Source organism: Hirundo rustica, chromosome 5 (genome assembly GCF_015227805.2).
Source record: "Hirundo rustica isolate bHirRus1 chromosome 5, bHirRus1.pri.v3, whole genome shotgun sequence".
NCBI lineage: Eukaryota > Metazoa > Chordata > Aves > Passeriformes > Hirundinidae > Hirundo > Hirundo rustica.
In genome coordinates this window covers 864,783-888,067 of record NC_053454.1, presented here as the reverse complement: position 1 = coordinate 888,067, position 23,285 = coordinate 864,783, and the positions used below count along the sequence as shown (strand labels likewise).

Here is a 23,285-nt window from a genome sequence, read left to right as displayed (position 1 = left end):
CCTGAAGGATTCCGGTCTCTGCACCCTGTCCTTGAGGAAGGACAGAGTATTCCCACTCAAGATCATTCTTTTGATTTTTTTCTTTCTAATTTTGGGATAAGGAACCTGCTGGTTAAGGCCTAGAATAAAAAATCAAGGCTTAAAAATCCTGCAGTATCCAGGCAGTGACTCCAAAAGTGCCTGAGTCAGCCAGGGAAGATGGGACGGGATGGGACGGGATGGGACGGGATGGGACGGGATGGGATGGGATGGGATGGAGCTGCCCTCAGTATCTCTCTCTGGGGCCTTTTCCTTGGGAAATGGGTAAGAAACCAGCAGGTTTTCCCCTTTTGGAGTCCTGGGAAGGAGGCAGGCAGGGCCATGCCTGCCCAGATCCTCTGATTTCGAGGCAGGGCTGTCTGATCCAGCTGGATTCAGTTCCTTGCCCATCCAACCCAGTGGATAATCACCTAAATACTGCTGGTTTCTGACAGCTCCCTGCCTTCCTGGACTCATTCCCAGCATTGCTCCTTTCCCAGAGGGTTTCCACTCCGTGCGTTTTTTTAAATCCACTTCAGCGCTCACAGTTTAATCTCAAGCTCAGCCAGAGCCGAGCTTTGCTTGGAGCCGAGCTTTGCCGAGGAATTTGTGTGTCCTGTGAGGAGAGACTTGGATGAGCTGAGTGGCAGCAGCTCCTCTGGCTGGGATTTTCTCTCCCAAAAATAAGAGTGGATTCCAAGCAGCACGAGCTGGAGGGAGAGAATTCACAGAACCCCTTTGGGGAACATCTGAGTGGGCTTTAAGTGCAGTTTGCAATTGAGAATGGGAAACAACGAGCTTAAACTGGAGCAGGGGGCATTGAGAGTAGGAGCTGGGAGAAGTGGCTCCTGGAGGATGGGGAAATGATGGAGCTGCCTGGCTGGGAAGGGATTTCTCTCTCCCAGTGTCCAGGGATTTGGGATGATTGAGAACCTTTGGGGAGCATTGCAGGAATCAGTTGGTGACTGAGGGATTTGCTGCAGAAAGGCTCTGTCCATCGTCACAAGGACAGGGTTTGTCCCTGCCCTGGTTTGCCCAGTGCTTCAGCTTTTCTGGCCATTCATTAGGACATCGTTACTCATTTTAATTATACACAACCGACTTCTCTGATTTTATTTTGCTTCCTTACACTGAACGACATCGTGGGCCAAGCTGGTGATTCAGGTCAAAGCTGTGGAAGAGCTTTTAGGTCTTGGTGGCTTCAAAGTGCCAGAGAGCAGGGATGGATGGGATCTTGGGCAGGAATTCCTGGCTGGGAGGGTGGGGAGGGGCTGGGAATTCTGGAATTCCCAGGTTTGCTGTGGCTGCCCCTGGATCCCTGGCAGTGTCCAAGGCCAGGCTGGACACTGGATCCACCTGGGATAGTGGGAAGTGTCCCTGCCATGGCAGGGGTGGCACTGGAGGGGATTTAAGGTCCCTTCCATCCCCAACCATTGCAGATTCTCTGATCTCTGGGGGTTCTCTGGTGCCCATCTGCGGCACTTCAGTACCAGTGTCACTTCTAGAGCTGGATTAACCCTTGCTCTGGAGAGAAGCAGCCTCTGAACTGAGCAGTTTTTAGTCTTGGCTTATTTGCAGGAAGGAGTTTTTCCCTCCTGCCCCCCTGACTCTGGAAAGTTCAGCTTTGTGGCTGCTGCCAGCAGCCCCTTCTCACCTGTTTGCCCACCTTGGATAGGCCAAGTTTAACCCAGAGCTGAACGTGGCGAGAAAGCATCAAAATCAGTGACTTGGCGAGCCCAGAAGCCTCAGCCTGTAATTAGTTAAAAGGTCTGTAATTAGAAGGGTGGTTTGAGTTTGCCTGCAGCGAAGCCCAGCCTGGCACAGCTCATCTTTCCCCACTCGCTCTGCCAAGCACACCCTTCCCAGAATCGGGGGCTGCTGCCTTTGGTCTGGGTTTAACTGCACCTTTATAAGAAGGGATTTGTTGAGTGCTGGGTGGGTTTTGCTGAGCCACAGTGTGGGAGCTGCCTCTGCAAACCTGTCCGTGCTCTCACTGGGGACAGAACTGGGCATTCAGCCCTTATTTACACCCCGTTTTCCCTGATTCTTCCCAGGGAAGCAGGTCCCAAAGGCTCTGCTCGTCATCCCTGGCTTTGCTAATCCCTGGCAGCTCCGGGCTTTGATTCTGGAGGGGATGGCAGCGGTGGGAAGATGCTGTTTGCTCTTTGGAGGCTGAATCAAAGCCTGGTTGGGGGTTGTTGCTTTGAAGGTCAGTGGTTGAGGGTTGTATGTAAGGAAGAAGCTCAGCAGGTTTATTTGAGGCAAAGCCTGGGGCTGAAACAATCCTTTAAATGTTTCCAGGGTTTCCTCCAATGTTATCAGAGCTCTGCAGCTCCTGCTTCCTGTGGAGAATCCTGATGATAAAATGGGGCTGCACCTTAGGCCTGGCAACAGGAGAAAAGGGAAACTGTGCTCTGTCCTATAAAAACAAGGGCATCAGTTCCATTTTCAGGTTCAAGCCCCTTCCCTGAGCCCATACCCTTGGATCCAGCAGTGAGGCCAAATATTGACTCAGTTCCTCCTCAAAAAGTTTCTTTCCTGAGTGCTGGGAATGGGAGGAGGGTTTGGAATGCTTGGAGCAGAGTCCCTGGCCGGGCTGGCAGTGGTGGGATGGAGCATGGATGTTGTGGCAGGTCTCCAAAGCCAGCAGGACTAGAGCGGAGCCTGGGAAGCTGCAGAGTTTGAGGAAGAGGGAGATGAAGGCCCAGATTTCTCCTATTTTTTAAAATTCCCATGTTCTTCCCACTCCTCAAAGTGGGAATTGGGGGTTGAAGTTTGCATCTCGCTGGGTTCCTACTGCCCAGATTTCTCCCATGTTTTAAAATTCCCATGTTTTTCCCACTCCTCAAAGTGGGAATTGGGGGTTGAAGTTTGCATCTCGCTGGGTTCCTACTGCCCAGATTTCTCCCATGTTTTAAAATTCCCATGTTTTTCCCACTGCTAAAAGTGGGAATTGGGGGTTGAAGTTTGCATCTCGCTGGGTTCCTACTGCCCAGATTTCTCCTGTTTTCTAAAATTCCCATGTTTTTCCAACTCCTCAAAGTGGGAATTGGGGGTTGAAGTTTGTATCTCCCGGGGTTCCTACTGCCCAGATTTCTCCTGTTTTTTTTAAATTCCCATGTTTTTGAGGGCAGATGTCTGTAAAGGAAGATTTGTCCATTTGATTGGGGATGATGGACAGGTGAGGCCCAAGGGAAGTGCAAAATGGTTATTGCACAGAAAATTATTATAGATAATTTATAGTTTTTGCTAGGTGATTTATTAGAGAGAAATCCAGTCCTTCCACCTCTGGAATTCCTCTTTAAAATATATTCCCTGCCTCCCTCCCTCTGGTGCTCCCACCCTGTACAAAAATGTCCTGGGCTGCTGTTCCCATCTCTTCCCAACCCCTTCCTGCACAATTCCTGCTGTGCCAGCCCTGCTCATGCCGGAAATTCCTGATCCCTGCCAGGTCTGAGGCTGCTGCAGGATGCTCCAGCACCTGGATCCTGCTGGTTTTCCCTGGTTTTCCACCCAAGGGAGCCCTGACTGTGAGAAAAGGGGCCAAAAGCAGGTTGGGAGCGGCAGCGCACGGCACATCCCCGGATCCAGCCCTCCTAGGAGGGATTTTCCACTTGAGCTTCAGCACAGCTCTTCCCCTCAGCACATCAGGCCTGGATTCATCCCTGCCCTTCCCAAACTCCTGCTTTTCCAGCGCGTGTGCTGTTTTCTCCACCCTCCTGCAGCCGGGCTGGGCTCTGCAGAGCTTTGCCCTCAGCCTGAAATCCAGCCTGGGATCCCTCGGGAGAAATCTCCCCGCCTTGAACAAGCTGTTTCCAACAGACTTTTTCCATCAAGGGGGAGGTTGCTCAGCAATATTTTATTTCCTTTTTTTTTTTTTTTTTTTTTTAATTATTATTTTCTTTATTGCTGCGAGGCTCAAAGGCGCCTGTGAAGTGCTGCCAAACAAATAAATGAGGGCAGGAAGGTACCCGGGATTTATTTTGGCTGGCGGAGCCGTGTGCTGGGAATGGGAGGAGAAGGAGGAGGGTGAGGAGAGTGAGTCAGCGTTTCGCTGCTGCAAAGAGCTGCTTCCATCGGCCTGCTGCAAGTGTAGGTTTCCCTCTAGAGGAATCCACCGTGCTCAGCTCCCGCTTTCACCCAGCACCTGCAGCATCCTCCCTCAGGGAGAGCTTCCTCCCCCAGGGAGGGTGGGAAAGGGGTTTTTTTGGGGGCAGAGCGAGGCTCCAGGCTGGTGCCCAAAGCAGGGATTTCGTCCCAAGGAATGGGGTTTGAAATCCCAGTGGAAAGTCACAAGATCCTCAAACAGCCTCAGGCTGTGCCAGGGGAGGCTCAGGTTGGGAAATATTGGGAAAAATTGCTGCCTGTAAAGGTTTGTCCAGCCCTGGCACAGGGCAGGGGTGGAGTTCTCATCCCTGGAGGGTTTTAAAAGCCCTGTGGATGTGACACTTGGGGACGTGGGTTAGTGGTGGCCTTGGCAGTGCTGGGAATGGTTGGACCACGGTCTAAGAGGGCTTTTCCAACCTAAACATTCCATGATTCTTCTGTCTGGAATTTGCAGCCAAGAGCCCCTGAACAAACTCCAGTGGGTCCCAGGAATGGGTCTGAGAAGCAGAAAGGAAATTTCCACAGTGGAGCTGAAGGAAGAAAATGGGAATCCAATCCAAAATGAGAAAGATGGATTCAATTTCTGTCTTTATGTATTTAGCCAATACCAGCAGGTCCAGCACCCTGTGAGCCCCAAAAGGACTTTACAAGGCCTGGAGGGACAGGACACAGGGAATGGCTTCCACTGGGAAAGGGGAGATTGGGCTGGGAGCTTGGGCAGGAATTCCTGGCTGGGAGGGTGGGGAGGGGCTGGGAATTCTGGAATTCCCAGATTTGCTGTGGCTGCCCCTGGATCCCTGGCAGTGCCCAAGGCCGGATTGGATCCACCTGGGCTGATGGGAAGTGTCCCTGCCATGGCAGGGGCGGGATGGGATGATCCTTAAGCCCCCTTCCAACCCAAACTATTCCATGATGATTTGGGGAATGAAGCCAGGATCATCTCAGGGGGTTGAGGAGGCCTTGAAGCTGTTCCTGCACCTGTGCAGGTGGGGATTGGTGCAATTCCAGGTTCCTGGGCAGGGGGCTGCTCCTGCATCAGCCACCCCTGAGGAGAGAACTTCACCCACTCAGCTTCTGGCAGCTGGGATGGTCATTAGCAGCCAGCGCTCGTTAGGAGCCCGCAGCTGATTAATGCTCTGCAGCCTTTTAGAGCTGGAGCCCAGCAGAGCTGGATCAGGCCCTGGCTGCTCTTACTCAGCACAAAGGATGTTCAGGCAGAGCACAAAGGACACACCTCGGTCTGGAGCAAAACGTGGGAGCAGTGCCAGCAGGACGGGCAGAGGTGGGGCAGGGCCGTGTGCCCCTTGCAGCCACCCTGAGATCCTGCTGGTTGGACCTTGTCACCTTCCCTCGTCACCTTCCCTCGTCACCTTCCCTGCCCAGCTGGGAAGGAAAATTTGCCGCGGTTTGCCCTGTTAAAATCTAATTGTGGACGTTGTGCACTCATCCAGCTGAGTGGGCACATACTGAGCAGCTCTTCTCCTCTCCTGGGAGCTTAAATTCAGGGGGATTAGGGAAAAAGCTCCAACCCTCTGCTGATCTCTGGGCTGGGAATGCCAGGAGAGGTTTCCCTCCACGCTGAGAGCTGCTGCCAGTCTGGAGTGGTTTGTGCCTCAGGGTCCATCAGCTTCTCCCAAAACTTGTGGAGACTTTGTGTGCTCACCCAGAGCCCCAAACCCCTGGGAGGAGCTGTGGGGAGCGTTCCTGGCTGTTCCCTCCTGCAGAAGCAGAAGAGGACACAGAGCAGGGCGGGGACCGGGCTGGGCAAGGCCACCACCGCTGCTTTGTGACAGCAGGAGAGGGCACCCACGAGCCGTGTGTGCCCCGAAGGCAGCTGCAGCTCTGCGGGACGATGAAAGGCTCGAGGCTTTTCTCTGTCCCTGCGTTGCCGGGTCCCTTCGGTGGTGTCTGGGTGGGGTCCCGTGGGTGCTGGAGCGGAGCCGGCTGCGCTCAGCCGCTCGCCGGGAGTGTTCCCTGCCCTCAAACTGGGCTGGGGGACTTTGGTGGCATGGGTGAGATGGCTTCAGTGGGCACCTCTCCAGGGAGGTGTGGGGAGCGGCTGTGGAGCTGCCAGGAGTGGGAGCAGGGCATCCCCATGGTGGGGACATCACCTGGGCCCGGGTGGTGCCAGTCCCTGCTTTGGGACCGACCAGCTGCACCATCCCCAGCGTCAGCTTTGGCCTCAAGATGGCATTTCGTGCTTTAAAATGTGACTGAGGCGCTTGGTGGATGCACAAGGACGTGGAAATAGTTGTCCAAGCAACTTTGTGACCTTGCAGTGCCACCTGCGATCCCTCCCAGCAGCTGGAGAGGGAAATCCCGGGGTGTAGATCCAGGGCTGGATCTACCCTGGGCACCCTGGCAAAGCAATTTATTCCTTCCTCTGCATCCTTGGTGTTCCCAGAGCTGGCTGATCCATGCCCATGTTTCTCCCCAGGAAAGAGGGGAACTCTCTGGAGCTCGGCTGGTGCAGGAGGCACCAAATCCCATGGGATCTGTGATGGGGCAGGGCCGGGTGCCCCTGTCCTGGGGATGGGCCCAGGAGGAGGGAGCGTGGCAGTCGGAGCACCAGCTGGACGTGGGGTGCCCACACCACCCCCCCTTTGTGATGTGAAAACCTCTGAGCCTGGTGAGCCTCCTCGGGGCGCTGACTCCACATTGCCGGAGTTGTTCCCAAAGGAAGACCAAGGAAATCCCAAAGAGAGGTCCCTCAGTCCTGCCCGAACAGGCAGCAGGGTGCTGTCAGCCTCACTTGGGGTGAGGTTCTGAATTCCCAAAGTGCTGAATCCCTTCCATCTTGGGATCCCCCGTGGGGTTTCGGGAATCTCGGGCAGAAGTGATGTGACAAGGGGATTGTGAGGAGAGGTGGGGCAGAGTCCAGAGCGGGGACAGGGCCCTGTCCTGGCCACGTGCTCCTTCCTGCTGGGCTCTCGTTCCTCGGCCTCCCAGGCCTGTCCCTCCCTCCCGTGCAAGCGCCCCGTGTGCTCCCGTGCTGGTCGTGCTGGCAAAGCAGTGAGGAGGCGCTGGGGTGAGCTGGGAAAGGCTCCTCCGTGTGTCCGGAGCGGTTCAGTGACCCTGACACGAGAGAGAGCCCGGGCGGCTCCTCGCGCTCCGCCTGCCCTGGGTGCCACCAGCACCGAGCGAGTCCTCGGGCTGCGGGAGGTGGGGAAACCTCTCTGGCTCCTGGGCTTCCTGAGGCAGACGGGGGAGCATGGAGGGGTGTCCTGGGAGCAGGGCTGCCCCTTCCCGTGTGTCGTGCATGCCCTTCCCCTGACCCCATAATCATTGCTCTGCCTAACAAGAGCCAGGCATGGGTTTGGTCATTGCGCTGCTCGGAGCGGAGCGTTTGTGGTGTGAGTGGTGTGTGCTTGCAGCTCTGTCACAGCATTAACCAGGAGGACTGTTCTGTCTTCCCTCCACAGCCTGGAAGTGTCTCCTCAGGTAGAAACCAGCTCAGACGCTCCTTGTCATTCTGCTCCCCGCTCCCCTGCCCCGCGCCCTGCCGCCCTCCTCGCTAGCATGCCGAGCTCTAACCTCCCTGCCGCTCCTGGAGACAGCCAGGCCGGATGCTTGTCCCCCACCAACCCATTCCTCAACTCCCTGCAGAGCAATCCCTTCTTTGAGGAGCTCCTCGCTGACCAGGTACTAAATTCTCCTTCACCTACTCACTTTCTCTCTAGTTTCCCGCCTGGGCCGCGTGCTGCACCAGAGGTCGCTGGGAGCTTTTATTCCTCTGAGGATTGCAGTCCCTCTGCCTCCCCAAGGCAGGCAGACCCCGAGAGGGAGCCTCCAGCCCAAAGCGTTGGCGTCCCCGTGCCAGAAACCACTCCCCCAGCACCGGGAGAGCTCCCTCCTGCCGCCAGCGACCCCGCCGTCCCCCCGCTGCCCTCGGAGTGGGACGAGACCTTCGATGCCTTTGCCACCAGCAGGCTCAAACCCGAGCGGAAGAAGGAGGACTTCTTTGCCTCGGTGGCAGCGGAGGGCATGGCTTTCATTGATGACCCCGACAGAGCCAGCCCGACCGAGCGCTCTGCCCAGCCGCCCTGCCGGAAGGGCTCCAAAGCGTTCGAAGAGGCCGAGTCGCCCATGGGCGCTGAAATCCCCGCAGCTCTCCGCTCTTGGACAAATTTCTCCAGTCTAGACGTGGGGGCCAACCTGGTGAGCACCACCCAGGAGGCCACGGTGATCGAGGATGTGCTGAGCCCCGTGTCCGCCGGCTCCGTGGCCGGGAGGAGGAAAAGCAGCACGCCCACGGTCTGGACAGCCGCGTTTGCCTCGGGCAACCCCGGGGACAAAGAGGCGCCACCAGCTCTGAGCGCTGAAAATCGCGCCAGGGAGGAAGGGGACAGCGGTGAGGAGGAGTCCTGCAGCGCAGGGACCAACGGCTGGATGACCATAGCCACGGAAACCGCCGCTGACCCCTCTGAGAGCGCCCCGAGCGCGGCCGAGGAGCGCGAGGGCGCCTTCGGCCCGCGCCCGCCCTTCCTGGCCGAGGGCGCCTTCGAAGCCCCTTCATCCTGTGCTGCCACCCGCGTGTTTCCCAGGAGCTCGCTGCCCCCCCGAGGCCCCGGCCGGCAGCACCGCGGCGGCCGTGTCCCCGCGGGCGCTCGGGGACGTGGCAGCGCGGAGCTTCCCCGAGGCGGGCGCGGAGCCCGGCGGCGGCCGGGAGGACGCCTCGGACATCCGCAGCTCGGTGTTCCGGCTGCAGGCCAGCATGAGGCTGCGGGCCAGCGACGGCCTCCTGCAGCTCGGCTCCGACATCGCTGAGCGGCGCGCGGTGCCGTCCCCGTCCCCGTCCCCGTGGGAGGCACACCGGGGCCGCCAGGAGCCGGCCGCGCCGCCCCCCAAACCCCCCAGGTGGTTCGCGGCCGCCCTGGGGGATGGCGAGGAGGGAGAGCCCGGTGGCACCCAGCGAGGCACGCAGGGGCGGTGGGAGGACTCAGAGGGCCCTGGAGCGGAGATGGGATCGCCAAAGCGCCGTGGGAGCAGCGAGCCCTCGGTGCCGGCGCCTCCCAGCCTGCCCGCACCGCGAGCGGACGCCGCTGAAGCCGAGAGTGAGTTCCCAGTGCCCGAGGGGGCCGGGGCTGCCGGTGTGGACTCGGCAGCTGCCTTGGAGACAGGAGCCAGCGAGCTGGGGACAGGGGACGCCTCTGTGGGGGAGCACCCGTCAGAGGTGAACGAGATGGACGTGGCCGAGCAGTTTGAGAGCTGCACATCCAAGTTCTCCCTGGATGGACTGGAGCAGTCGGGTGCTGAGGAGAGCTGGAGCCAGCCCCGTTTATCCCCTCGGATGCAGGGGGCCGCAGACAGTGCCAGGTGGGAAACAGCCTGCAAACAGGAGCTGTTCCCTGAGGAGCTCAGTATTTCGGGACTTGACCCACCTTCCAAGCTAGCCCCGGGCCAGCCGGCCAGCTGGACGGCTCTGGAAGAGCAGGAGGCAGCCGGGCGTCCACACCCACGGCCCCAAAGGTCAGAACATGGGGAGAGCCCATCCCAGCTGGAGCTGGCATGCCAGGATGGCGAGGGGCCAGCAGGAGAGCAGCCCGAGGCCTGCGCCCCTCCCGAGGAGGCAGAGCAGGGCAGTGCCCCCGCCAGCGAGGAGCCCCAGGGGCACTCGGCAGAGAGCAGGATAGACTTCAAGAAAGCCGATTTCTGGAAACCAGATAGGGCAGAGGAGAGGCACGCACAGGGAGCCCTGAGGAATCCCTTCACCCTGGCGCTGAGCCCCAATTCCCCGAGCAATCCCTTCGTGGAGAAGCCCCCAGCCCCTCTCCCCATCCGAGCTGTGCTGCCCGAAAAGCTTGAGCAGGGCGACTTCAGCTTCCTCAGCCTGCAGGAGGAAGCCCCCGGGCACGGCTTGCAGCCCACTAACGCTACCCCCCTGCATGCCAGCCCGCCCCTGGCCTTCTCCACCCCTTTCCTCGTGGCTGCCACTAACCCTGAGCCCTGTGGCCGCCCCCGGAGCCCCGCGGGGGTCCCCGCCAGCCCCGCCGCCGCCCGGCCGCGCCCGCAGCGCGGGGACGCACAAGCTTCAGCGCTCCTGGTTCTGCCCAGGGAGACACGGCCGGCTGAGAAGCCCCTGTGCCAGCAGACGTCCAGGTGAGCACTGCGGGGAAGGCGAAGGGCGTGTGTGGTGTGGGAGAGGTGAGCCCCGGCCCCGCTCTGCTCTCAGCGGGGCTCCACCCAGCGGGGCTGGCTCCCAGGAGGCTGCAGCTCCTCTTTCCCTCCCCTTCCCCTGGTCGCAGAGAGCCCAGGCTCCCAGCAGCTCGGGCCGGGCTCTCTGGGATCCTGGGGAATGGCCACTGGTGTGCGGTGTGTCCCCTGCGCGCCCGCGGCCCGCCCCAGCTGGGAATGCAGAACTGCACCCGCATTTCCCTCGGTGCTGGTTTTGGCTCCATCACCTTCCCCGTGCTTGCAGGAGAAATGCCTTCCCCATGCCTGCCGGGAGAGCTTGTGGCTGTTCCTGCTCTCCTGAGCTCCCTCCTGGCATGTGCACAGCTGCTGCCCCTGCCCTTGCCATCCATTCAGCTTTGGTTGCTTTCCTTTCAAGTGCCCGTTGGGTACTGAAAACCTTCTTCTCTCCATAGCCAAAAAAAAGAGTTTTTTCACCAGGGCAAAACGCCCCTCTCCCCTCCCTCCTGCCGAGATGCCCACTGGTGATGAAGCAATCAGATTTAGCCTCGAGGCTGATGGGAATGGGAAGGGTGGAAAGAAGGGGCTGTTCCTCCTCCCAGGTCGATCGTGGGTCTGTACAAATGCCGTGAAGCAAAGCTGGTGAGTTCAGGGCGTGGAGTCTTGCTCTGTGTCCTTCGGTTCTTCTCATTTTCCTGCTGCTCCTTCCCCTGGTCTGCCTGGGCTCTGCCTGAGGACCGAGCTCTCCCAGTGATTTGCCAAGCTCCAGCAGGGATTTATGGAGCTTCCCGGGGGCACTGAAGTGGTAAAATCCCACCTGCCCCCAAGGGCAGGAGCGGTTGTGGCCCTGGGGAGAGGAGGGGAGGGAGGATGGGGCCAGCAGAACTCACTGGGCTCCAGTCCTTCCACTGAGGAGCCCTCCTTGGGCTGGGCATGAGGTGCAGAGTGATCTCAGGAGCAAAGCCCAACATCTGGCTGGGTCTGTCAGATGATATTTTTTTCTTATTATTTAGGCCAGGTCCTCCAATCATTTTTAATTGGATTATTCATCCTCCGGCACCAGCAGGTATCCTCCTTCAAAATTTGCAGAGATGCTGTGCAGAAACATGAATCTTGTTATGTTTCATGGAAAGAGAAGTGTCCTGCGATCCCAAAGGGATAACTGAGGCAGTGAGGGGATCGGGAATCTCTGTGCCGGTAGTGCCTGCTCATGGTCATTCCTGTGCATCCATCCAGGCTCCCGGGATGGAATGGGATCCAGGAGCTGGATATCCTGGATATCAGTGCTGCCTTCTGTCGTGGCCAGGAGGTCCTGGAACTTCCCTGCTCGGGTTCCTCCAGCACATTTTGGACACTTGCTGTGACTGAAGAACCTCTGAAGAGCTCCCGAGGCCTCTCAGGAAGGCTCTGATGTGCTTTGTAGGACTGGGCAGATGTGATAACTGTCCCAGGGTGAGGGAGGAAGGCTGGAAGGGATCTTTTCCCAATCCCCATGGCCATGCTTCCCTTCCCAGGATCGTCTCCTGTTGGAATGGCCAGAGGAACATTGATGAGGGAAAGACGGTAGAGAAAAGGTGGAAGGAGAAAGGAAAGATCCAGACTTGGAATGGGCATTGAGTCCTGGCTGGGACAAAAGTGCAGGTGAAGGGGAGCGGAAGGGATGGTGAGAGTTTGGGGTGAGGGGGCTCAGTGCCTGCTCAGGGAGCTGGAAACTGGGACTGGGGTCCCGTGGCCCCTTCCCAAGTGGCCAGAGGCTCTTTGGTCATCTCGTGTGGCTGCTGGGGCAAGGGAGCATCAGCTGTGTGTGGAGGGGCCTGCGCTGCTCTCGGGGACACGGCAGGATGGTGCCCTCACTGCTGGGAAGGTGACACATCCCCGGGACAGGAGGGACCCCAGGGACAGCCTGGGACCGTGCCTTGGGAGCACCACTGGCAGCTGGGCAGCTCCTGCCCATCCCATGGAATCCAGCAGCTGCACAGCGCCTGCACTGGAATCCAGCAGCTGGGCAGCTCCTGTCCATCCCATGGAATCCAGCAGCTGTGCAGCTCCTGTCCATCCCATGGAATCCAGCAGCTGTGCAGCTCCTGTCCATCCCATGGAATCCAGCAGCTGTGCAGCTCCTGTCCATCCCATGGAATCCAGCAGCTGTGCAGCTCCTGTCCATCCCATGGAATCCAGCAGCTGGGCAGCTCCTGCTCATCCCATGGAATCCAGCAGCTGGGCAGCGCCTGCACTGGAATCCAGCAGCTGGGCAGCTCCTGCCCATCCCATGGAATCCAGCAGCTGGGCAGCTCCTGTCCATCCCTTGAGGTTGGCCCAGCCTCTTGTGGCACTTGCAGGTGACAGGACTGGGGTGTCACAGGTGACAGGATTGGGGTGTCACAGGTGACAGGACTGGGGTGTCACAGGTGACAGGACTGGGGTGTCACAGGTGACAGGATTGGGGTGTCACCGGTGACAGGACTGGGGGTGTCACAGGTGACAGGATTGGGGGTGTCACAGGTGACAGGATTGGGATGTTGCAGGTGACCGGACTGGGGGTGTCACAGGTGACAGGACTGGGGGTGTCACCGGTGACAGGATTGGGATGTTGCAGGTGACCGGACTGGGGGTGTCACAGGTGGCAGGACTGGGGTGTCACAGGTGACAGGACTGGGGGTGTCACAGGTGACAGGACTGGGGATGTCACAGGTGACAGGACTGGGGATGTCACAGGTGGCAGGATTGGGGATGTTGGAGGTGACAGGATTGGGATGTTGCAGGTGGCAGGACTGGGGGTGTCACAGGTGACAGGATTGGGGTGTCACAGGTGACAGGATTGGGGGTGTCACAGGTGACAGGATTGGGGGTGTCACAGGTGACAGGATTGGGGTGTCACAGGTGGCAGGACTGGGGTGTCACAGGTGACAGGACTGGGGGTGTCACAGGTGGCAGGATTGGGGGTGTCACAGGTGACAGGACTGGGGATGTAGCAGGTGACAGGACTGGGGGTGTCACAGGTGACAGGACTGGGGGTGTCACCGGTGACAGGACTGGGGGTGTCACCGGTGACAGGATTGGGATGTTGCAGGTGACAGGATTAGGATGTCGCAGGTGGCAGGACTGGGGGTGTCACAGGTGACAGGCCTGGGGTGTCACAGATGACAGGACTGGGGGTGTCACAGGTACCAAGGTGTGGCACAGGCTGTGCCCCCTCATGTCAGGAGTGCAGGGAATCGCTGCATCCTGAAAACGAGGTGTCAGGTTAGGTCACCTCACCCTGGTGATCCTGGTGGAGCCCCTGGAACTCGGAGCGAGGCTCGGCACACCCAGGGCCAGGCCTGGGAGAGCTGATCCCAGGCCCAGCCATTCCCGTCCCTCCTCTGGAGCCTTTCTCCATGGAGAGCTGGCCCGTGGCTGCTGTGTGTGCTCTGTGGGCGTGCAATTCCCTTGGATTTGTCTCTGCTGTCTGGTTCTCTGTGAGGAGCATTTCACGAGCACTTCCAGGCTTCCTCTGGGAGTTGCTGAGGTTTTTCCCGGTGCTCTGCAGTGCCCTTGGGAGCGCTGGTGAAAGCTGGGACAGGGCTGGGCCCGTGTCACCCTGAGATGTTCCACCTGGGCCTTAAGAGCCATCATAACTCAGATCCACTGGGGATGCAGCTCTGGAGCCCGAGCAGCTGACTGGCATCTGTTTGGATGTTCCCATCCCAAGGATGGATGTTTAGATGTTCCCATCCCAATGGATGGATGTTTGGATGTTCCCATCCCAGTGGATGGATGTTTGGATGTTCCCATGCCGAGGATGGAAGTTTGGATGTTCCCATCCCGAGGATGGAAGTTTGGATGTTCCCATCCCAAGGATGGATGTTTGGATGTTCCCATCCCAAGGATGGATGTTTGGATGTTCCCATCCCGATGATGGAAGTTTGGATGTTCCCATCCCAATGGATGGATGTTTGGATGTTCCCATCCCAAGGATGGATGTTTGGGTGTTCCCATCCCAATGGATGGATGTTTGGATGTTCCCATCCCAGTGACTGGATCAATGTTTGGATGTTCCCATCCCAATGGATGCATGTTTGGATGTTCCCATCCCAATGGATGGATGTTTGGATGTTCCCATCCCAAGGATGGATGTTTGGATGTTCCCATCCCGATGATGGAAGTTTGGATGTTCCCATCCCAAGGATGGATGTTTGGATGTTCCCATCCCAATGGATGGATGTTTGGATGTTCCCGTCCCAGTGAGTGGATGGATGTTTGGATGTTCCTATCCCAATGGATGGAAGTTTGGATGTTCCCATCCCAGTGAGTGGATGGATGTTTGGATGTTCTGATCCCGAGGATGGAAGTTTGGATGTTCCCATCCCATGGATGTTTGGATGTTCCCATCCCAATGGATGGATGTTTGGATGTTCCTATCCCAAGGATGGAAGTTTGGATGTTCTGATCCCGAGGATGGATGTTTGGATGTTCTCATCCCATGGATGTTTGGATGTTCCCATCCCAATGGATGGATGTTTGGATGTTCTGATCCCGAGGATGGAAGTTTGGATGTTCCCATCCCAGTGAGTGGATGGATGTTTGGATGTTCCTATCCCAAGGATGGAAGTTTGGATGTTCTGATCCTGAGGATGGATGTTTGGATGTTCCCATCGCGAGGATGGATCTTTGGATGTTCTGATCCCGAGGATGGATGTTTGGATGTTCCCATCCCAGTAGGTGGATGGATGTTTGGATGTTCCCATCCAATGGATGGATGTTTGGATGTTCCCATCCCAAGGATGGATGTTTGGATGTTCCCATCCCAAGAATGGAAGTTTGGATGTTCCCATCCCAGTGAGTGGATGGATGTTTGGATGTTCCCATCCCAGTAGGTGGATGGATGTTTGGATGTTCCCATCCCGAGGATGGATGTTTGGATGTTCCCATCCCAAGGATGGATCTTTGGATGTTCCCATCCCAGTGAGTGGATGGATGTTTGGATGTTCCCATCCCGAGGATGGATCTTTGGATGTTCTGATCCCGAGGATGGAAGTTTGGATGTTCCCATCCCAGTGAGTGGATGGATGTTTGGATGTTCCCATCCAATGGATGTTTGGATGTTCCCATCCCGAGGATGGTGCACAGCTGTGCCTGCTCCTTGCAGGGCGGGACCATCAGGTCACTTCTCTTTCCATCATGCTGGGAAGGAGCTGGACTTTGTTCAAGCCCAGAAAGAACCTTTTGGGTCAAATTGAGGCAAAAAGAAAGGAAAAACGAATTCCCCTTAACTGGCTCCTTGCCCTCCTTTTGGCCTCGCGGAGGGGACAAATCCTGTGGTGGCTTTCAGGCAGGTGACACTCGCCTCTTGTGCTGGAGCACCGGTGGTGAGCCCAGACTGACCCGGGGGTCCCTGGGCAGCAGAGAGCTGCTCCGGGCAGTGGATGCAGCAGCCTCTGCTCACACTGGGGCTGGGTTTGAACCCCCTGGAGCCGGGAGTCGTGACCCACAGCGTTCCCAGCGAGGATGGGCGGTGCGGGATCTCAGCCAGGCACGTCCTTATCTCCTGGCTCCACAGCTCTGCCCTGCCCTGCTGGCCCTCCTCAGAGCAGGAGAGCTTTGGGCAGCACCGCTGGGACACTCTGCTCTGGGGCTGTCACCCGTGGCAGGCTTTGCAGAGCTCCCAGCTGGATCCCAGTGGATGAAAGTTTGGATGTTCCCATCCCCGAACATCAGGGTTCATTCTCCTGGGCGGTGCCATCCCTGTGGGTGCTGATTGTCCCCCCGTTTTTCCCCGCAGCCCCCACCCCGTGAAGCCCCTGAGTGCTGTGCAGGAGGGCTCCAGCGAGAGGAAGCAGCAGCACAGGGCCAGCCTGAGCTCGGCGCTGAGCAATGGCCTGGAGAGGCTGAAGATGGTGACCACGAGCAACGTCCAGCCCGTGGCCCCGGCCTCCCACCCGGACAAATCCGACCCCAAGTTAAAGGTAGGAGCCTGGCCCGAGGGGAGGCCGTGCCAGAGCTGCTCCAGGTGTGCTGGGGACAGGGAGCTGCTGTGGGGGGAGGCAGAGCAGGGCCCTGCCGTGGGTGCATGCGCATCCAGGCCTCCGGTTGTGCTTCTCCCGTGAACCCACAGGCTCTGCTCCTCCTCACCCCATCGTTCCCCCATTGTCTGCTTTGGGGTCTGAGTGATTCCCTGTTTTTAGGAATGGGTTGGGGTGGAAGGACCTCAGAGCCCTCCCCTGCCATGGCAGGGACTCCTCCCACTGTCCCAGGCTGCTCCAAGCCCCAGTGTCCAACCCGGACTCCACGAGATATGGAAGGTGGGAGGTGTGGTAGCCCCTGGCCGATGCTCTGAAGGATTCCTAATCCTGGCAGGGGGAAGGTCCTTGCTGCAGCTTTGCTGAGCTGGCTCTACTCCAGACTGGTGTGTTGGGGCCAGCAGAGCACCTGTGACCCCTCTGAGGACACAGAGGTGTTCTGAGGGTGACTCCTCCGTCCCTTTGTCCGCTCCCACTCTCTCTGCCTCCCCAGTGTCGCATGGAAAACGCTGCTGGGGTTCACCCGAGTGAAGGAGCCCTGAGGGTGCTGCAGGGAGTTCAGCTGGTTCACGATGAGCACCCTGCGCTGCTCCTGCCTCTCCAGTTTGGAAGGACAGGCACGGAAAGCACGAGCACTCTGGCTGTTGCTGCACCCTGCGAACGTTACCGGAAGCAGAGGTGTTAATTCCAGTCCTGAATGTCCCCCTTGGTTCCCAGCAGGACCCCGCCCAGCCCGACCAGTCGGCCAAGTATTACCACCTGACCCACCACGAGCTGATCCAGCTGCTGCTGCAGAAGGAGGCCGAGCTGAGCAAGAAGGAGGAGCACATCCGGGAGCTGGAGAACTACATCGACCAGCTGCTGGTGCGCATCATGGAGCAGTCCCCCACGCTGCTGCAGATCCCCCTGGGCGGGGGCCAGGCCCCCTGAGCCTGCCGGGGCCGCAGAGCCGCGCCCCGCTCGCCGCGCTGCCGCCGTCCCGCGCTCCCTCCCCTCACCCGGGCCCTCCCGTGGCTTCTGTCCCCCGAGAACAGAGGGTTCTCTGCTCCTTCCCGGCCTGAGCGTGCCCCAGCTCGGCTCCAGGGAGCCGTAGGGTGCTGGGCTGGCAGCGCCCTATGGGGAGGAGCGGAGCCCTCCGCACGGGGCAGGCGCCTCAGCGAGTGCCACCTCCTGCCAGAGCTTTAAGTGACCCGTGGACATCTGAGAGCTGGAAACCATCTCCCCGTCACTTCCTCCTGCTGCTGCTCCTCTGCCCACACTCCTCCTCCTCCTGTCTGCCCCGGGGTGGTGTCCCCCGGCTGCTGGGTGCTGTTGGACTGGTGGGTGACGCTGGGGACACCCAGACCCAGTGAGGCTCCCCCAGCACGTCCCTGGGACACTCCTGCCCCGGTTACCCCCAGGGAAGGGGGAAGAGCCGCCTGCAGTTTGTGCCACTCCCCGAGCACAGGGAGATGCTCCACGAAGGGACAGCACCTCGCTCTGAGGGCCTGGCGTGGTGTCAGAGCCTGGCTGGGCCACGCTGGCCCTGTCACTGTCACGGTGACACTGCCTGGGTCCCTCAGGCGGGACTGGGAATATGGGAACGGGAACGTGGGATCGTGCCCCAGGAGATCCTGTGCATCCCCCACCCAGCAACGGGGCTGCTGTGTCCTGGAGGGACTGAGGAATCCAGGCTGAATTTCCACTCGGCATTCCCAGGAAGGGCTGCTCCGCCCTGCCTCTGCCTGGTCTGTCCCAGCACAGCAGGAAAACGCCCCCGGAGCGAGGCCTGGTGGGGTCAGGCGCCCCAAAGCCTCCTGGCACAGCCCAGAGTTCCCAAATCCTGGCAGGGCCCCCCGGGCAGGGCAGTGAGCACATGCACACGCTGGGATCAGGGCTGCGGGGCAGCTCTGCCCGCCGCTGAGCCCTCAGTGACCCCCAAGGGCTCTGATTTACCGTTGATTTGGGGGTGCTGCCAAAGGGGACAGGAAAGGTGTTGTTCCCTCCCTCATCCTGCCAGGATTTTGGCTGGAGAAGGTTCCCGTGCAGGCAGAGGGGCAGTTGGAGCGGGATTCCGACATGAAAGGCTGCTTCTCTCTCTTCTCTGTCTCCCAAAGTTTCTGGGCTCCTCTAAAACCTCCCTGCTCTTCACTTGCCTCAATCCAGACCATGACTTTGAAGAATGGTGCCTTTTGCCATAGGCCAGTAGCAGTTTCCTGCCCCAGAAAGGCTCTGAAATCCCCTTCTCAGTCCCACACCACCCGCCTGGGGCAGGTTCCTCCTCTGCTTTCCTTCTCAGCCGAGAAAAGGGAGTTAGTTGTTACCCACGGAGGGCAGAGCCTCCCCTGCAGGAGCCCTGGGTCCTGCCATGAGTTGTGCACAGCAGCTCGGGAGAGGTGGAGGCAGAGATCAGGGCAGGCTGAGTATTCCAAGATAAAACCCAGCTGGAGACGGAGCATTGGGTCAGGAGAAAGGGAGCTCTGCACGAGGAGGAGGAGGATTTGTTCCCTGGGGGAACACCAGCCACGAACCTCCCACTCCTTACTGCCTCTCCCCTCCTGGGAAGCACCTGAGGGTTTGCAGTGCTCCTCTGCGCTTCTGCTCCTCCTCCCTCCGTGTTTCTGGGTGGGATGGGAGTGTCCAGGGCAAGGTGTTTGTCCCGTTTCAGAAAGTGCCAGGAGCCTGCGGGGTCAGGTCCCCCTGTGTCCCTGTGAGCTGCAGGCAGTCCGGGGGGAGCTGTGGGAATGCAGCGCCGGGAGAGCAGCAGGGCACGAATGAATTCCCAGGAATGAGTGCTGGGAAAAGGGAGAGGAATTCCTCAGGAGGGCAGTAATGGGGGAGATGCAGAGCCAACATCTCCCACAGGGCCGGGGCCCCTCTGTGGCTGCCAGTGACACAAACATCCCGTCCTTGGCCCCGTGCCCCTGCAGGGAAGGGCGCTGCTGCTCCCCACACAAGTGCCGATGTTTATACGGATCCCACGGCACCTCCTTCCCTCCTCTCCCTCCTCTCCCGTCGTGTCTCACCGCCTCCCTCAGCCCCCTCTGCCTTAGTCAGCTCTGCCTTGTTTTGCTCCAGAAGCCTGAAGGATTTGCATTTGAATATGAAATGTTACTCTCAGAGCTCAGCAGGTTGTGCCGGGTGTGCGGCCCTGCCAGCAACAGGTGCTTCCACATCTCCTGTTTTAGCAATACCTGTTCTATCCCCTCATCTCCTGCCTTTCCAGCAGCAGGTGCTTCCACATCTCCTGTTTTAGCAATACCTGTTCTATCCCCTCATCTCCTGCCTTTCCAGCAACAGGTGCTTCCACATCTCCTGCCTTTCCAGCAACAGGTGCTTCCACATCTCCTGTTTCCAGCAGTAGGTGCTTCCACATCTCCTGTTTTTAGCAATACCTGTTCTATCCCCTTATCTCCTGCCTTTCCAGCCATAGGTGCTTCCACATCTCCTGTTTCCAGCAGTAGGTGCTTCCACATCTCCTGCCTTTCCAGCAGTAGGTGCTTCCACATCTCCTGCCTTTCCAGCAGTAGGTGCTTCCACATCTCCTGCCTTTCCAGCAGTAGGTGCTTCCACATCTCCTGCCTTTCCAGCAGTAGGTGCTTCCACATCTCCTGTTTTAGCAATACCTGTTCTATCCCCTCATCTCCTGTTTCCAGCAGTAGGTGCTTCCACATCTCCTGTTTTTAGCAATAGATGCTCCCACATCTCCTGTTTTTAGCAATACCTGTTCTATTCCTTCTTCTGTTTCCAGCAGTACCTCTTCCCTCCTTTCCTGCCTTTCCAGCAATAGGTGTTTCCGTATCACCCATTTCCTGCAATACCTGCTCTTTCCATCTCCTGCCTTTCAAAAAAATACCTGTTCCCTCTTCTGCCTTTCCAAGAATACCTGTTCCCTCATCTCCTGCCTTTCCAGCAGTAAGTGCTTCCACATCTCCTGTTTTGGCAATACCTGTTCGATTTCCTCATCTCCTGCCTTTCCAAGAATACCTGTTTACTCATCTCCTGCCTTTCCAGCAATAGGTGTTTCTGTATCTCCTGCCTTTCCAGCAATTCCTGTTCTATTCCCACATCTCCTGTTTCCAGCAGTAGGTGCTTCCATATCTCCTGTTTCCAGCCATACCTGTTCCCTCCTTTCCTGCCTTTGCAGCAGTAGGTGCTTCCACATCTCCTGCCTTTCCAGCAATTCCTGATCCATTCCCTGATCCTCATCTCCTGCCTTTCCAGCAATGGGTGTTTCCATATCTCCCATTTCCAGCAGTATCTGCTCCTTCTATCTCCTGCCTTTCCAGCAATTCCTGATCCATTCCCTGATCCTCATCTCCTGCCTTTCCAGCAATGGGTGTTTCCATATCCCCTGCCTTTCCAGCTATTCCTGTTCCATTCCCTCATCCTCTCCTTTTCCAGCAGTTCCCGTTCTCTTCCCTCATCTCCTCCCTTTCCAGCAGTTCCTGTTCTGTTCCCTCATCTCCTCCCTTTCCAGCAGTTCCTGTTCTGTTCCCTCATCTCCTCCTTTTCCAGCAGTTCCTGTTCCGTTCCCTCATCCCCCGTTTGCAGTGATCCCTGCCCATCATCTCCAGGATCCCTGCCCATCTCCAGGATCCCTGCCCATCTCCAGGATCCCTGTCCATCCCCAGGATCCCTGCCCATCCCCAGGATCCCCGTCCATCCCCAGGATCCCTGCCCATCCCCAGGATCCCCGTCCATCCCCAGGATCCCTGCCCATCCCCAGGATCCCTGCCCATCCCCAGGATCCCTGCCCATCCCCAGGATCTCTGCCCATCCCCAGGATCCCCGTCCATCCCCAGGATCCCTGCCCATCCCCAGGATCCCTGCCCATCATCTCCAGGATCCCTGCCCATCCCCAGGATCCCTGCCCATCATCTCCAGGATCCCTGCCCATCCCCAGGATCCCTGCCCATCCCCAGGATCCCTCCGCATCCCCAGGATCCCTGCCCATCCCCAGGATCCCTGCCCATCTCCAGGATCCCTGCCCATCTCCATGATCCCTGCCCATCCCCAGGATCCCTGCCCATCCCCAGGATCCCTGTCCATCCCTAGGATCCCTGTCCATCCCTAGGATCCCTGTCCATCCCCAGGATCCCTGCCCATCCCCAGGATCCCTGTCCATCTCCAGGATCCCTGCCCATCATCTCCAGGATCCCTGTGCATCCCCAGGATCCCTGTCCATCCCCAGGATCCCTGCCCATCCCCAGGATCCCTGCCCATCTCCAGGATCCCTGCCCATCCCCAGGATCCCTGCCCATCCCCAGGATCCCTGCCCATCCCCAGGATCCCTGCCCATCCCCACGATCCCTGCCCATCATCCCCAGGATCCCTGTCCATCCCCAGGATCCCTGTCCATCTCCAGGATCCCTGCCCATCTCCAGGATCCCTGCCCATCCCCAGGATCCCTGCCCATCTCCAGGATCCCTGCCCATCATCCCCAGGATCCCTGCCCATCCCCAGGATCCCTGCCCATCCCCAGGATCCAAGGTGTGCCCAGGTCCCTTGGCGCTGAGCCGAGCAGTGAGAGCTGTTCCGTGCCTGTCCTCCAGCGTCCAGAGGTTCCTCCCCGTGTTTGGGGAAGGTGTTTCACAGATGTTCTCCTCTCTGGTCTCTGTCTCCCCGCCCCGCTGTGCTGAACGTGTTGGGTTTCCTCCCCTCACCACGCAGTTTTTGTTCCGTGCACGAGAGCAGCGCTGGAGTGGAGTCCGTGGTGTTGGTGTTAAACCTCCGCCGTCCCAAGGGAAGGGTTTGAGGACATGAAAGCTTCCTCAGAGAGGGGATGAGGAGGAGGATGTGGGGAAATGTTCTCAAGTTGCCCATCTGGGATTTATCTCTGTGTTTAGTGACTGAATTTCCCTATTTAGTGATTTATTTGGGATTTTTTGGGGATCTTGGGGCAGGAGCATTGTTCCTGCTCCATGTTCCTGGCTGTGCTCTGAGCCACGGGATTAATCTCCGTGTTTAGTGACAGACTCTCCTTATTTACTGATTTTTTTGGGATCCTGGGGCAGGAGCAGCGTTCCTGCTCCATGTTCCTGGCCGTGCTCTGAGCCACGGGATTAATCTCCGTGTTTAGTGACAGAATCTCCTTATTTACTGATTTTTTTGGGATCCTGGGGCAGGAGCAGCGTTCCTGCTCCGTGTTCCTGGCCGTGCTCTGAGCCACGGGATTAATCTCCGTGTTTAGTGACAGACTCTCCTTATTTACTGATTTTTTTGGGATCCTGGGGCAGGAGCAGCGTTCCTGCTCCGTGTTCCTGGCCGTGCTCTGAGCTCTGTCTCTCTCTGCTGAGCCCAGCACACCCCAAAGGTTTTCTGGGCCAGCGGCAGCTTCTCCCTGTCGTGTTTTAAGCACAGCCATAACAATTCCCCGTGGTTTTGCCTTTCTCCTGGAGCTTGTTTCTCCACGCTCGAGCTGTTCCTCGAGGCTGCGGCACGGTGCCGTGCTCTGCCTTTGCTGCCAGCCTGCAGTTGGGTTTTTGCTTCTTGAGAACTTTGGCCAATGATTTCTTTTTCCCCTTGCCCGGTCCCCCTGGCCAGAAGAACCACCAAGGTTTATCCTCAAACTGGAACAAACCTGGGGGATTGTGGATTCTCCAGCGTGAGCCAGGCTGGGCCTCGTCTGGGGAATGGATCCGCCGTGTTTGGGGTTAAAAACCTGGAAAAACATCCCCAGGCGGGAGAAGTGTCGGGGCTTTTGTTTGGAGTTGTTGGTTTCCCTGTTCTTCACGTCCGCAGGAAGTTGGTTCTGTGTGTCTCATGTTTTAAGAGTTGCAACTAATGTTTATAAAGAGCTTGTTATTTACGTTTTAAGCACTTTAAAAAAAAAAAAAAAGAAAAAAAAAAGAGAAATAAAAGTTGTTCAAGCTGTTCCTAGACACTTCTGATTCATTGACAACAGCGTCTGTGCTGACGGCGCCTGGACACTGAGTGACATTTCTGTTTATTTGCTGCAGGAGGACGAGGAGGAGGAGGAGGAGGAGGGTGTCCAACTCCTCCAGCAGCTTTTCCACCTGCCCTGACAGTCCCTGAGTGCTGTGGGAA

At 58.1% G+C, this 23,285-nt stretch overlaps 1 protein-coding gene across 1 annotated transcript in view; it reads left to right on the top strand.

Annotated features, from left to right (window-relative positions):
• The window catches only part of RAB11FIP5 (RAB11 family interacting protein 5), a 46,471-nt gene extending 23,366 nt beyond the window's left edge, over positions 1–23,105 (top strand). Inside the window, 4 exon segments of the mRNA XM_040064454.2 lie at positions 7,806–8,663; positions 8,665–10,224; positions 16,019–16,202; positions 16,977–23,105. Of these exon segments, the coding sequence (XP_039920388.2) occupies positions 7,806–8,663; positions 8,665–10,224; positions 16,019–16,202; positions 16,977–17,186 (2,812 nt within the window). The 3' untranslated portion in view covers positions 17,187–23,105.
• The last annotated feature ends 180 nt before the right edge of the window (positions 23,106–23,285 follow it).